We start from the raw sequence: 14,263 nt of genomic DNA, 5'->3' as shown, positions 1-14,263 counted from the left end.
TTTGTCGAAACGCTAAGGAAAATGATATCATTTCTTCCAGTGGAATTCCACCTCACGTGGGTTTAATGGTGGAGCTAGCACATTACAAATCCGAGATGGTTAAAATGCGCGAGGAGCTTTCTCATGCGTTTGAAGCAGCTCTCAAGCGTCATATTAATGGCTCTGTAATGACCATGAAAGCGTTGGAAGCAGCATTTTCATCTGTGTTAGCTCGATCCAATTTGGTACAGCACAATTTGCATTTAGTGCGGTCGGCACTGGATAATACCAACGCTACATGCATTGACCAAGTTTTATACTGGGAATACCTCAGAATGAGTAATGGACAGCCCAAACAGGATTAATTGCGTGAGCGTAACGTAAATGGGTCAACGTTCGGACAACATCCAAAATATCGTATTTAGTATGTGATTAAAAGTTCTAAGAACATGTATTCCCAGTGTAAGTCGCAGACGATCTAGTATACTTAGTATACCGTAAAGTATTACAATTCCCTACGAATAGAAAGACCCTATTAATACCTTAGGGTACTTAGGGTATTCTACACAAATGGAGTGCCACAAAATAGAGGTGAGCTGAAATAGAGTACTGTTTGTAGCTGTTGAATAAAGCGTCTTGTGTTATGAACGGCAAGTTGACTACGCTCAGTCGTTCATGACCTCGAGCGAGTTTGCATGTTAGATTGATCGTTGAGCCGACCAGCGCAAAACACTTGAATATAGAAAACAATGATGTCTATTCTGATGTGTATTCGAGCTTCGCTACATGTATTAATTAGTAACTAAGTTTCCGACCCACAGCTCGTTAAACGCATCGCCGACAGGATCGTCTCTGCTGTCGACAACGAAATGAGAGCGAGGACTTAGTTACTATTTGTTAATGTCAAATTTGTTGAAGTATTAATCTATACTAAGTATGATGGAATTCTATTTCTTAACGCAAAATCAAAAACTTGTTTTAAAATACAAGTGCTCGAACACTGATTGCAAATTCGATAAATTGTGAAGTAGTCTACATATTTCGCGTGTTGTCCTGCGTACCGTTGCTCTACCGGGATTAACGCCGATAAAGGAGTAGAGAATACTACCTAGTCCTTCAGGTATCTCCCAGTCCGTAACTAGGGCACTGCTTGTTGCAAATTGCGGCTTAGCAACAACCAATAAAGCTTTGGTTTGCGGAAAGTTTTTGTAGTTGAACCGGTAGCTACTCAAGGCGTGGTGGTTTCATAGCCGGATCAGCGCTGCGACGACAAGAAGGGTTTACCCGAAATGGCTGACTGGCTGGCTATATCATTTCCCCCAACACAACGATATATTTGACCGCATTTCGCCATTTATTCTCTCAATAGTGATAGTACCGATGTACTACAAACTAGATCTCACCTGGTTCTAGGAAGCATGGAAAGCTGATGGATTGCGAAGATATATAGTGTATAGGTCCCCCGCCTTTTCAGCGCTCTTTACCGAATGCCCTTGACGAATTAACATATCGAATAAATCAATTGCTCCATCGTCCTTCTCATCCAATTTCGCAAACGTCGGAGCTAGTTTCTTGATCGATTCCTTTTGCGCTGCAGTGATGTCGTCAAGCAGAAACAACCCGGCAAGTTTGCCCCTCTCTTCGTTGGCTTCGTTTACACGTTCGCTCGAGCGCAAAAATCTCCCTCCCGTGACATCGGCTTTCCGCGCATCCTGAGATGACTGAACCAGACTTGGTGAGGCATGTGCTATTTTCACGTGTGTTGGTAGTGCGCTTCCAGTGGCAAACAGCAGAGCCGCGAGCAGGATGAAGGCGAGTTTCATGCTCTTTTTTCTTGTACGGTTGGCTCCAGAATCGGTAAATGCGTCCGGCGAGGCGAATTGAGAACTGAATCGTGTCAAAAGCTGGTTTTACCCAGCTAACAATAAGTGCTTAGCACGCGTTTGTATCCAAGCAAAGTAAGAAGGAAAGGTAATCAAGCATACTGTCAAATCTGTGAACACAGATCGTGAAAAAAAATGACTTTAATAGAGGCGGTAGTGGGCGGGTGCGCGGAGCGTAGCCGAAGCAAGCCCGAGCGAGGTGCCCGCGAAGCAGAGCCGCTCGATAATTGTGTAGACGGGCCCAACGACGAGCTCACAACTTGTGAGCTCGTCGTTGGGATTGTGAGTCACAAGCGAACGGACCCGCAACACATGTCTGCGGGGATCTGGGAGTGCAACCCCCAGTGTGCTTTTAAAAGCGACCCTTATCCGGAGGTTTTTGGATTTGCTGGTGTTGTCCGCGCTATTCTATCGCTCTACGAGAGCCACTCTCGCAGAGTAAACAACGGCAGTGCTTGTCCAGAACCTGCGCATGCATGTACTATTTAGTAATTACGAAATAACATATGGCCCCTTTTGTGATGGTGATTCATGAGACATGCGCATGCATGTAATATGTAGAAACTACGAAGTAACATATGGTTGTATTGCGATGGTGAATCACCATTGGTGATTCATGAGACAAAATGGCGAAGCTCCTGATCGATACATCGTTAAAATAGGCGCCGAAATTGTACAGACCGAAGCAAACCCGAGCGGGGTGCCCGCGAAGGCCGCTCGGTATTTGCGTAGGCGGGCCCAGCGACGAACTCACCAGCGAACGGACCCGTAACACTCTCCAGAACATGTGCGGGGGTCTGGGGGTGCAACCCCCAGTATGCTTTTAGTAGTGGCCCTTATCCGGTATACCGATATTTCTGTGGAATTCATCCGTAGATTCTGTGGATTTGCTTATTCTGTCTGTGCTATTCTATCGCACTCGTCATCGCGTTAGGAACCCACAAGTTATTCCTATCTAAGGGTATTCCTATTCACGTATGTACCATAAAAATGGCTCCGAGTACCTTTGGTTTGGAGCAGTGCGGCTGCCAAACTGTACAAGGTGGGGGACTCGGCAGGCAATTTCTTGGAGTATTACTTGCTGGAACGCTATGCCACCGTCCAACTTCGCTAGGTGCTGGAAGCACACCCGGCTTTTAGACTACTACAACTGCGTCTACGAAGAACCAGATGAAGATGATGCAATGTTCGCCGAGCTTGCGACGATGTTATCTCGTCTGCACGTTAAGGACCCAATGTCCGTGGACGAGCTCCTGAACACAGCTGCAGAAAATCCCACAGATGAAACTTCTGTGGAGTTGGTGACCAAGAATTGGCTGTAGATGGCTCTGAGAACGGCTCAGAAAACATGGACGAGGCCGAAATGGAGCGTAGTACGTGGATGCAATTAAAGAGCATCTCATGTGGATCGCTAAGCTTCTCGTTCGTGCAGGGGCGACTGGAGTATCGGTGAGCAGATTGCGATAATTGCAGCGCACGCTCCGTGAAGAACTTGGAAGAAATCAAGTATACCCAGCCCAACACCGCAGTAACTCCAGCACCGGCGACCAAGAGACCAACAACTCCAGCTTCAACGCCGTGTTCAATGGTGACGACGAGTAGGACTGCCACTGAGCACTACTATGACGAGGAACTTGGCTGTTGGCCCATTATCGTCGAGCACGACGCCACGTACTGCATCGACGTTCCCATCTGCAGCGACTCAGTCCAAAACATGATGGGAGCCCGTCTATTGACTTTTCAAAAGCGTGTGGTTATTCCTATGGCTCTACGTCAAGAATTGGTGGAGTGGTACCACACCCAATTGGTACATCCGGGACCAAAACGACAATTTAACACGATGAAATCATTTTTCTACTGGTCCGGAATGACGAGAAGCATTGTGGAGTTCACTAAGAACGGGTCATTGTGACGCAGCCATCGCTGACTGCCTCACGTACTCGGCCAGCTATGGTGAAGGTGGCAAGTGCGTCCTCCCCATATATGCGCCGTACCGGTCATTCATACCGGAGCCTATGGCTGCATCATCCCTTGCAGCAATATAACACCCCAGCTTAACTCCAACCCCGACCAAGTATGACAATGGACGCAATGGAGCCCATGATGATATTGGCGGCGACAACGCGGTGGCAGTGGATCGTAGATCCTGGTATACTGCAGCGGACAGTAATACGGTTTCGTCGTCGGTACAAGGCACGGAGCCAGTGGCGCTCCGGCGGGTGTCATTGCTGCGGTTGTTGCAGCTGTGACGGTGATCGCTGGTGTAGCCATCTACCCCCACACATCAAGGTGCACCAGGAAGTGGAAACGACGACTATTATGGACTTCATTACACCCTAAGGCTACAGCAACGAGGTGAACAGGTTTACTTGTCGGCTTGAGTTCTCTTTTGCAATGGAGTTTTTTTTTTCATTTTGGGCTGCATCCTTTTTAGGTAAAAATGCAATGGAAGATCGCGACGCAAACAGCATTTTGGTCCATCAGAACTTGGTACGTATTGCTGTGTTAGCGATTAAGCTCTCGAGTCTTGGAGAAGTGAGCGGCGAGCGGCTCGCTGGTCGCGACGTCTCCTATCACCAGTAATTCTGTCAGCATATCTCATGAACTGAATTGGAATTCTTGATTGCTTCCATTTTGCCCGAGCAGTAAGATGACCACGCCGACTGTATCTCAGTTGATCCAGCTTGCAGTAATACTCACCGTCTGATAATTCAGCTACTTGTAGGTCAGATTCTCCGCCATCATCGCTATCGTCGCTGGGCTGTTTGGATCACTAGGTGGACCACTATCGGGATCACTGCCTGCTTCACAGCTATTGTCGGGATCTCTTCTCAAATACAAGTCGGCATAGCTAGAATTTTCTTCTTCACTATGGACATTTTGCCTTGAATCACCGTCACCGTCTTGGGCAGTCGTTACTTCCGCTCATAGTGCAGTATTGAAAGTCGCTGTGTGTGGTATCATATTTCTTCCGAGTAGTAAAATCCTACCACGGACCCGTGCTCGCTGTGGACTCTGCGCGCGCCTTCTATGATGTCTTGAGTAGACATTCGCCCCATTGTGACCGTCAATTTCGTGTTGCACGCCACGACCATGTAGCATGTAGTACTGCAGCACACGCTCCGGCGAAATGTTACCCCGTAGGTAGATTATCTACTGGTCGTATACGGGTCTGCTCGGTTTACGGGTCGTGCATTGTAACGGGTCGTCATTTTAAAAGATCGTAATTGCTATGAAAAAAAGAGTACCGTGCGGTATCGTATCTTTTGGGTAGATTATCATCGCTTTTATATTTCTTATTATCACTTTTGGATGTGTTATCATCGTATTTGGATACATTATCATCATTCCTAGGTACTTTATCATCGATTTTGTACTGAATATCGACTTCGGATGGATTATCATCCTTTTTAGATTGCCTATCGACTTCAAGTGCAAGGCATAAGGCATACGCAAACCACGTGTTAAACTTAGCTACCACCCATTATAAGTATCGATATTGCCATCGAATCTGGCCACGCCACAGCCACCTGTTATCTGCAGTTTCACTGCTTATACCACGGTAGCTTATCTGCTGAAGCTAGCTCGCCGCGTAGGAAGACCCGCCTTCACTATTCATCTTGCATCCTTTCGCTGCGGAGCCACCATGACAAGACATAGTGAAGAAGGTACAGACTCCCGAAGTCTCCAAAGGCCAACGAAGAAGTCGTCTAAGAAGAGAGATCCGAAAACCAAGATTATTCACATGGGATTCGAGTACACGAGGGCGTGGAGTTCGCACCTTAAGATTGTATTTCGGTGCAGTGTATATCGTAGCACCGGGTGCAAAGCTCGACTGACAATTCGACCAGTGGATACGAGTTGGTGAACATGCACACCTGCGTGCAGCCTACCTCCGGAACAGGCGCAGATATCGTCGACTGTACGACTGCTATGAAGCTTCGCGTTGATAGTCTATCTGTTCTGGATTTGACGAAACCAGTGCACGAGATGTGGTAGGAAGTGAGCGCCGAATTTTGCTTGAATGACGACATGATTAGGAGGAAGTGCAAGTCAAAAGTCGAGTCTACCGTGTCCGGCAAAAGCACTATGGGCCTTATTTACTTGGACGCATCGAAGTACTTCCACTATCGATGCTAGAGGGAAAGACGCTGACCTTTTTCCAGTTCCACCTGTCAAGACCGAAGGCGGACCCCACCACCAAGCCAGATCGGGTCATTGGCTGGGCTCACCCAGAACTTCGACAGTTACTGATGTACAACGGTGTTTCGCTCTTCTTTTATGATACATTCCGATGTGTACCCACTGGGATTCAAACAGTGGATGATTATGATGGTGTACGACCAAGCCAGCGAGTTATTTGTCCCTGTGTACTTCGTTCTTTGCAGCTCCAAGGCTAAAGACATGTACTTCGACATTCTCGAGCTGATTTATAGGGACACCTCAGAGAAGCTCGAGCCATGTGACGTCGTCTGCGACTTCGAGATGCCAATGATACAGGCCATCGAGAAGCAGTTCCTGAACGCTGAAGTGATCGGCTGCCTGTTTTACTTTAAACAGGCAGTGCGACGGCAAATGAAAACAACGTACAGTATTCCTGATGCGGAGGTTCGCATTGCAATGGAAAAAGGCGTGCTTGACGTGCTCAAAATGATTGATCCGAATTTGATTCCTCGACATGGCATACGGTGTTTTAAACGTACTATTCGAGCCATGTGTGTTGCAGCCGGGATCGCTTACACCCGTATTAAGTGGAAGCAGTTCTGGGGATACTTTCGTGCTACTTGGCTGGAGCGGTACAACATTGAATCGTGAAGTGTTCATGGTTTCGACAACGGTCTCGTCGCTAGAACAAACAATCCTATCGAACGATTAAATAGGGAGCTAAATAGATCGTTCCCGACACCTCATCCCAATATTGCCACATTTGTCAACGTGATCTGGACAATATTTCAAGATTACGTTACCATGTTGACCAACGTGGCGCAAGGGCGACGAAGCAGAGGCAACAAGATCAATGCAAGCAAAAAGAGAGGGCGACGACGAGCCAACACAAGCAGTGCCGACGGGGCAAGCGTCGAGACGATTGATCTTCCCAATCCAGTGGTTTTTACGGACGAAGACTTAGCCTCTGATTCTGATAGTGAAGACGAGATGCAAGGCAGCGATGTTGATTCTGTGGTAGAGCGTGAGGTCGCCGACGTAGCTGACAGTGACGAAGATGCGCTTCCGGATTTTTCTCGTTTGAGCCCAGTGAGTATTGTGATGACGATGAGTCGACTACCAACGGAGATGACCAGAGTGTGCAAGCAGCTATTGTTTAGAGGCCTTTAGTGCACGTGCGGACGGATAACCAGAAGTTGTTTTCTCACCAATAACAACTTTGTGGTAGGGGCTAGATGTAGTGAGCGTTTTGGACGCTACGAACTAGGGACTCCCCCATGCTTAAATATATGTACCCTTTTTATACTACATATCTGTATCCAAATTCGGTGATATTCAGTATAACATCAATGATAATCTATCTAAAACCGATGATAAACGACTCAAACATGATGATAAAACATCCAAAGTGATAATAACACATTCAAAAGTAGTAACAAGTCCACCTTAAAGTTTAGATTGAAGGACACTTTGCGATCAACCTACTGCTGATCGGGTCTGATGTTTGGGTCGTCAAAAGGACGCGACCAAACTCACGAACAGATTTGTATACGACCAAGGAAATAGTCTATCACTCCGTACGCTCGAGAAAAACTGCTTGATGTGATCTTCTACACTTGACAGAGGTAGATTTAGCAGATGAATACACTTTCGAAGCTGAAGTTTGGTACGCCCACTCATCATGGTGACTGACGGCAGCAAGCCTCGACATAATGAAAAAAAAAACTTTGTTCAACTTAAAGGAGACATCGCTACTTCAAAAATCAAAACGATGTGGCCTACCGAGCCACAGATTGAAAATTGATATAAACTAACTTGATGCCAGCAGATTTACAGCAAAACATTTCGACGAATATTGCTGGTCATTCATAAAGTATAGAAGCAAACCGACCTAAGAAAGTACGAAGCATTTATATTTACTGCGGAGAGGACGAAAGCCGATATAGTATAATGACCCAATATTCTACAGCTAGACACCACCAACCTTCGATACACTATGTCCGCTCCTGCATCTGCTTCCTCGACTGAGATTGAATTATCGCCGGGTGAGGTGAACGGACAACAACAGTATCATCTCCCCGCGCCACCCGAACTGGAGTACGAGTCTGAAGAAGCTGCTGAAGCCGCGATTCATGCTTGGACCAAAGCAAATCCATATAATGTGTCAAGGAAAAATGGCTCTAGATGGTAAGCCGAAAAATAAAAGAAAACTTAAGGATTCAGACCGCCAGCGCCCAATGGTAGCGTCAAAGCGCGGTGGTTGTAAAATGCGCCTAAGTATTGTGGCGGCCGATACATCGGCTCCAACTGGACCGTGGCATTACGATGCCTAGGATAATTGTTACAGATAGAGGCTTGGTATGTACAAATACTACGGAGAAAGTCTATCCGTCCTCGAAGAAGTTGCTGTGTCGGTGGCACATCCGCCGAAATGTTCTGGCTCAAGCTCATCGGAAAATTGTCGTAGCACAAGTACCTGAAGCCTCCTCGCTGGTGATGAAAAACATGAAGGAATTGGAAGTTGACACGTTCATGGCTAAATATGATGAAACAATTAACGCTGCTACAGCGAGTGAGTACAATGAGGGGTGTTTGGCATTAAAAGACCTTAACAGCAACATGGACGCCTATTTAACCCGACATTGGTGGCCGTACAAGACCAAATTTGTTCGCTGTTGGATAGATTCATTTTGTCATTTCGGGAGTGTGGATACTTCTACTGTGGAAGGTACTCATGCCAAGATGAAGTCCTTTCTAGATAACGCACGGGGTGATTTAGTGACCGTCTTTCAGCAATGGTGGTCTAGAGCGGTCACAAATAACAGTGTGCAAGCTGCAAAAGAGGTGTCCACAATCCCACAATTATTTCGCGACGATTTATATTCTGCCGTCGCGGAAAAAAAATATTTCCGTGCACGCTCTGAAGGAAACTCACAAGTTGTGGAAAATGCCACGTAAATTGGTAGTGCAAGGTACTAGACCAAACGACTTTACTGGTACAGAGCGCCGTACTAAAGGTTGATCGTGCCTTCACGATATGGTGGAAATTATTGAATCTAGAGGCGTATTAAAATTCTTACCAGAGCAGTTCGGCAGACGCTGGCACCTGTGGGTGGTTACCGACCGAGTGGTTGAGCCTGTTCCAAGGACTAAACGGCAACGAACATGCGAACAGCCACGGCCTCACCAAGCTGGATATGGCGTTCGTGGTACACGACGCGGTCCATCAGGGTTTAAATTGTCAGGACAAACTGAATTGACGACTGACGCAAACGCTAGATCATTAACATTTCAAGAGCTTCTCGAACAAAACGCTGAAGACTTCCAAAATGCATTTTTACCACCTCGAGCATGGGGGTACGCTAGGCAGCGGGATCTGGATGACTAGTTTTCTAATGTGGTGGTAAAATATTTTATATCGCATCTTACATGATCTAATGTTTATGAGAAGAAAGGATACTTCTATTAGATCTTCAACTTACTAACGCCATGTCCTTACACTTTTTCTGCTCGGGTGCTCCGATCAGGGCGCTCCCTAACCTTTCCCATATCTAATTTATCACCGATGAATAATTTTGACGCCGCATATTCTCCGTTATAAAAACAAGGTCGCGCACTAAGTCGGGTGTCAATGAAGCTCTCTTGACAGTAACAAAGTTACCACTTGTTGAAAATGCTCGTTCGGGGAAAACACTTGTTGCTACTTTCCCTAACCATTTTCGAGCCAACATTGCCAGATTATTATGCTTCGTGCGATTCATCTTCCACCACGTCAAAGGATTTGTGTCGGGATCCACAAACTCGGACGAGGTATCGTCGGCAACTTTAAGGGCAACTAGGTAGCGGTCGTACTCTGTCTCACAAGTTTTTTCAGAGAGATTTGGCGCTGATTGCGTGAGTTGGGGCCGAACATGTGATGTTTTATCTGAACATCGTTTGGTGCCTTTGAAGCGGAAGGTGGCGAAAACATACTACCACGTTGATCGTCAGGAATCGGTGGGGTTCAGCACGTACTTCATCTGTCCGGGAATAATCGCAGGTTTGTAAAACGTTGGCCATAACTTTCTCAATGTCTGCTCAATTGCCGTGCTGGTTGGCTTAAAATGATCCTTGGCACTTTGCTTATTGGACAATACTCGATTTGGCACGATCCAAGCCGTAGTTCAGAAGTAATGGCTCTGAGAAGCTGGCGTTTCCAGCCATTCATTTTGGGGGCACCCGCCACGGTCACAGGAATCTCATTTAGTCCGCGATCTCTCTATCATGCCAAACCTTACTGATCACGAGCGCCGTGTAATAATCGACGAGCTTCTGACGCGCGTTAGAGAGGGGGGGGGGAAATTAAAGCACGGAGCAAAGGCAGAAGTTGCGAGGAAATTTGGCTGTGATGCGACTGCTGTTGGGCGCCTGTGGACCCAGTAAACCCGTACGTCTATGCATGTCATCAGCGGGGGTGACTGGCGAAGCAGTATCAAGAGCAAGTCAGGAAGGATGCCAATAAGTACTATGTCAACAAGAGCGCCAATGAGTTTCAGCCAGGCTAGCTTCTTCTTCTCTTTATCTGGCAAGTATCCCATCCATTTTGCTATTCGAGGGTCTAGAGGGACCCAAAGGAGCTCTGTTTGCTCCAACCTCTCGAAACGCGCATCAAATAAGCGCACAACCACATCGCGGCACTCTTTGACCGTAACCATTGTGTCATCAACGTTTATCTTTCATCCGACAAGATTTCCGAGCTCTGCAAAAAGCAATTCTGTAAGAAGGCTTTTTCAGAGACCACTAAGCGCCGGTGGAACTCAAAGGAGCGTAGGGTAGGTCCAGCATCGTGGACACCGAAGAAAATGGAGCAAGAATTTCCACGAGGTATTTTATAGCCAACCAGTCTGCTGCTTTTGGTTTTGTCAATTTATTTTGCATATCAGCAAATTCGATTTGGTGTTGGTAGATACACAAAAAAAATCTCCAATAGGTTTCTCAAGACTGATGAAGCGACAAAGCATATTGTAACAGCTATTCCACCGTGTTGGGCAATCCACAACAGGATTTACAACATCCTTTTTAGGAATCCTTAGCTTGTCGGTCTGCAGCAAGGCTAATCTGTTCCAAGCCTTCGGTGACTTCCGGAAAACTGCCCAGATTTGAAACTTCTGCACGATGACACGCATTTCAGCCAGCTGATCTTTTTCGACATCCTCCACGGCAGTGTTAACAAAAGTATCCATCTCCTCCAATATGTCATCTCGCAGAGTCTGCATCTGTTCTCTGTCTGCTTCCGACAGTTCGTCGTCTCCTTCGTATTCAGTACATTCTGCATCTGGTTCAGCTTCCACGGCAATTTTCCAAGATTCTCGGCCCTGTTCAGGAGGCCTCTTCTTCTTCTTAAGTACAGTCGACAAAATGAGGTGAATTTGGTGAGCAATACATGCTGCGTGGTCTAGTTGCATGATGTCACCGGATGCAACCATGTTGGAACAAGAATCCCTTACGAATCGACTGCAACGCTCCTTCCGTAAATCTCAATCCTCCATAATCTCTTCCAGCGCAGTTGCGATAGTGCGGCCATCATGTTTTCCATGAATCTCCTTGACTTCGAGCGTCCAATTTACTGAGTCAAAATTCTCAGTGACGTAGTGGTTTGTGAACGCGATGTAGGAACGTGCGTTTCGCGAAGACCAGATGTCACTCGTTATCGAGAAGAACAAACACGAGCGGATGATTGACTATCTTACCTGACGTCTTAGATCCTCTGCGAGCTGGACGATCTTACCACGTAGCTGAGCTCGTTTTGGAACGCGTACCTTGACGCCACCAAGTTCTTCAGTAATATACCGGACAAAGTTTGTAAACCCGACATCCTCAATCATAAGTAATGGTCGATAATGACCTCCGATCTACCTCGCACGTAGCGCGTTAATATGGTTTTGTTGCTCAGCTGTTATGACACGGGGTTCATGGGAGTGGGTAGAAATGCTACCAGCAGCGTCGTCAAACGCTAACACGAGGTCTCGATTGGTACCATCTCTTACCTCGCCAGAACTTGCGAGTACATCGCCATGACACTTCGTCATGTGCCTCGTTACACCACTGTCACCATTGATAAACCCAATCGCCCATTCATATCTCTCCCAATATGAGAAAGCTGCGTGCTTGTTTTCCAAACGTGATTCTGCCCAATGGTCTGGGTAAGCTGCTAGCTTAATAAATTGCCAAAGATATGGCTTCCGTGCATTTGACATCGTAAACAGTTTCAGTGGTGTTCTGGGTAGAGTGCATCTAAGTGGCGGTTTGGTCCAATATTCAATTTCCTCCGCCGTGTACTCGTCGTTGGCACGCTCGAAACCTGGTCAGATATTTCTTGCTACCTCAGTGGGCACGGAGGCAATATCAGCACCACACCGCACTCTATCACTTTGGATCTATTGATGAGTAGTAGCGATCTGGGAGTTCGCTTCAGCACTCCATGACTGGTGTTGGCCATCTTGACTAGGTATCAGTGAGCTCTGGATGCCTGTGTGGTCATGCTGATGCCCCTTCCCACCTCTGTGGTCATAGACGTGAAATCCTCGTGAGGTTTGTCTCGGGTGGCCAACCGTGTACGCTCGTCGGTCGGAGCTGCTGGTAGCATGCTGAGGTGTCGATATCACCCAACGGGTAGAATCGCCAAACTCTTCCATCCTCACACTGCGTCAATTTGGCTAACTACCTTCACGACTTAACCTTTTTACACCGGCTAATGTTCCGGATTTTCCGGAACATTTATTATATGAATTAACATATACCGAAATAACAGTACTATATATCATGCTTCAAGCCCTTTCGCGTGCCATGTAACGCCATCAAGGAATTTCATTGGCTTTCATGGAGGGATGCTCTGTGCAAAAGCGGTTCAAGAAACTGTTCATTGAGATCTCCTGGCAAAACCGTTACGATGTGCAGCTGCTAGAGGTGTGTGTTCGCGGCAAAAACGACTATCATTCTTTCATTTACCAAAATCCTTCTTCGCTATCAACGTCGTCTACTCGGCGCTTGTTGATAAAGCGAATCTTGTCTTGATACTCCGGCGGGATGGCAGTCCCGTTCTTCCAGGTCTGGTGCGAGACTTGCGAGCACGTCAGGTCGCTGCCCAGCTCGAGGCGACGGGCCTTGTTGCAGAGAGCTACGCTGCCTTTTTTGGCGATAGAGCACGCCTTGCAGAAGTAGCTGCTCTCAAAGCTTCGGGTTCCAGGCCCCGCGAGCGCCGAACATACTTTACACAGCCACTGCCGTGTCTTGCCGCCGTTCTTCTCCCTAGTCTTCTGCAGAATGTGTGGAAGCTGGGATGCTGGTGCGGTCATGAGTTCTTGTCCGTCTTGACCTGCAGCGAAGTCGGCTTTGGTTTGGGACAGCAGCTCTACGTGCAGGCGTCGCATGAAATCTGCGTGTGTTGGGACGCGTTTGTCACCCCTCTTCATCGCAATCTTGTGCACAATGAACGCGTTGACTAACGCGATGTCAACGAGCCCCAAGAAAATAGTTTCGTAGTATTTCTTCATCCGCAGAGACCGTTGAATGGAGTAACGTTGCAAGCGCAGCTGGTCGTGGACGTCCACACACCCCATGGCTTCGTGGTAGTCCACGACCAAGCGCGGACACGGTGTCATCGTGACTGAGCCATCAGGTTCACGACGAGGGACTTGGGCTGGCTGCGTGGAGCATCCAGTAGCCAGGAAGCGTACGGGTTTCGAATCCATCCACGCCAGCGCCACAAACTCGGGTCGGTTGCGCCACTGCGCAATGCGAAACGTGCCACGCGGCATTCGTTTTGGCCGCGACTTCTGCGTGAAATCAATCTCTTTGCGCCATCCCAGGCGGTCTTGACGCATGGTGCCTACGTGGTAATGGCCCATGGAAAGCAGCTTGTCTGACAACGGGATTGACGTGTAGTAATTATCCGTGCACACTAAGCGCTGTGCAGGTTGATCTCGCAATACTTTCACCAGGTTCTTCACAACGGCTCTCTGCGCAACATCCTTTTCGTCCTTGTTTGCCTTCCCACAGTAAATATCTAGCCTACAGCACAATATCCGTAACAATGTCGGTTCTTGTCGGGGTACAATCGGTCACATCCAGAACATATTACGGAGAAGAAGTTACAAGCAATTACCTTGAACAGTACGCTGTTTCAGCGCAGCAAGTCATGTAGAATTTGGTGCCGCACTTGTTGGGCTTTGCCGACATATACTGCCGCATGGGGTTTC

General features: G+C 47.4%; 5 protein-coding genes across 5 annotated transcripts; 3 read left to right on the top strand and 2 right to left on the bottom strand.

Moving 5' to 3' along the window:
* Window positions 1-1,292: 1,292 nt before the first annotated feature.
* On the bottom strand, window positions 1,293-2,339 carry PPTG_05634 (hypothetical protein). The gene has a single exon (XM_008899236.1). It carries the CDS (start codon window positions 1,800-1,802, stop codon window positions 1,389-1,391), a length of 414 nt encoding a protein of 137 aa, XP_008897484.1. The 5' UTR covers window positions 1,803-2,339; the 3' UTR covers window positions 1,293-1,388.
* A 1,108-nt stretch (window positions 2,340-3,447) lies between these two features.
* On the top strand, window positions 3,448-4,445 carry PPTG_05633 (hypothetical protein; the record flags this gene model as incomplete). The annotated part of the gene is made up of 3 exons (XM_008899235.1): window positions 3,448-3,669; window positions 3,780-3,828; window positions 4,297-4,445. 3 exons carry the CDS (start codon window positions 3,448-3,450, stop codon window positions 4,443-4,445), a joined length of 420 nt encoding a protein of 139 aa, XP_008897483.1.
* Window positions 4,446-8,022: 3,577 nt separating this feature from the next.
* PPTG_21722 (hypothetical protein) lies at window positions 8,023-8,217 on the top strand (the record flags this gene model as incomplete). The annotated part of the gene is made up of 1 exon (XM_008899355.1): window positions 8,023-8,217. The coding sequence occupies one exon, from the start codon at window positions 8,023-8,025 to the stop codon at window positions 8,215-8,217; it is 195 nt and encodes a 64-aa protein (XP_008897603.1).
* A 314-nt stretch (window positions 8,218-8,531) lies between these two features.
* Window positions 8,532-10,073, top strand: PPTG_21721 (hypothetical protein; the record flags this gene model as incomplete). Its single annotated transcript, XM_008899354.1, has 3 exons — window positions 8,532-8,598; window positions 9,123-9,257; window positions 9,901-10,073. 3 exons carry the CDS (start codon window positions 8,532-8,534, stop codon window positions 10,071-10,073), a joined length of 375 nt encoding a protein of 124 aa, XP_008897602.1.
* A 927-nt stretch (window positions 10,074-11,000) lies between these two features.
* PPTG_05632 (hypothetical protein) lies at window positions 11,001-11,491 on the bottom strand (the record flags this gene model as incomplete). Its single annotated transcript, XM_008899234.1, has 2 exons — window positions 11,001-11,006; window positions 11,075-11,491. The coding sequence occupies 2 exons, from the start codon at window positions 11,489-11,491 to the stop codon at window positions 11,001-11,003; spliced, it is 423 nt and encodes a 140-aa protein (XP_008897482.1).
* Window positions 11,492-14,263: the final 2,772 nt, after the last annotated feature.

The sequence above is a fragment of the Phytophthora parasitica genome, assembly GCF_000247585.1.
Source record: "Phytophthora parasitica INRA-310 unplaced genomic scaffold supercont2.7, whole genome shotgun sequence".
NCBI lineage: Eukaryota > Oomycota > Peronosporomycetes > Peronosporales > Peronosporaceae > Phytophthora > Phytophthora nicotianae.
This window is presented reverse-complemented; position numbering and strand designations above follow the sequence as displayed.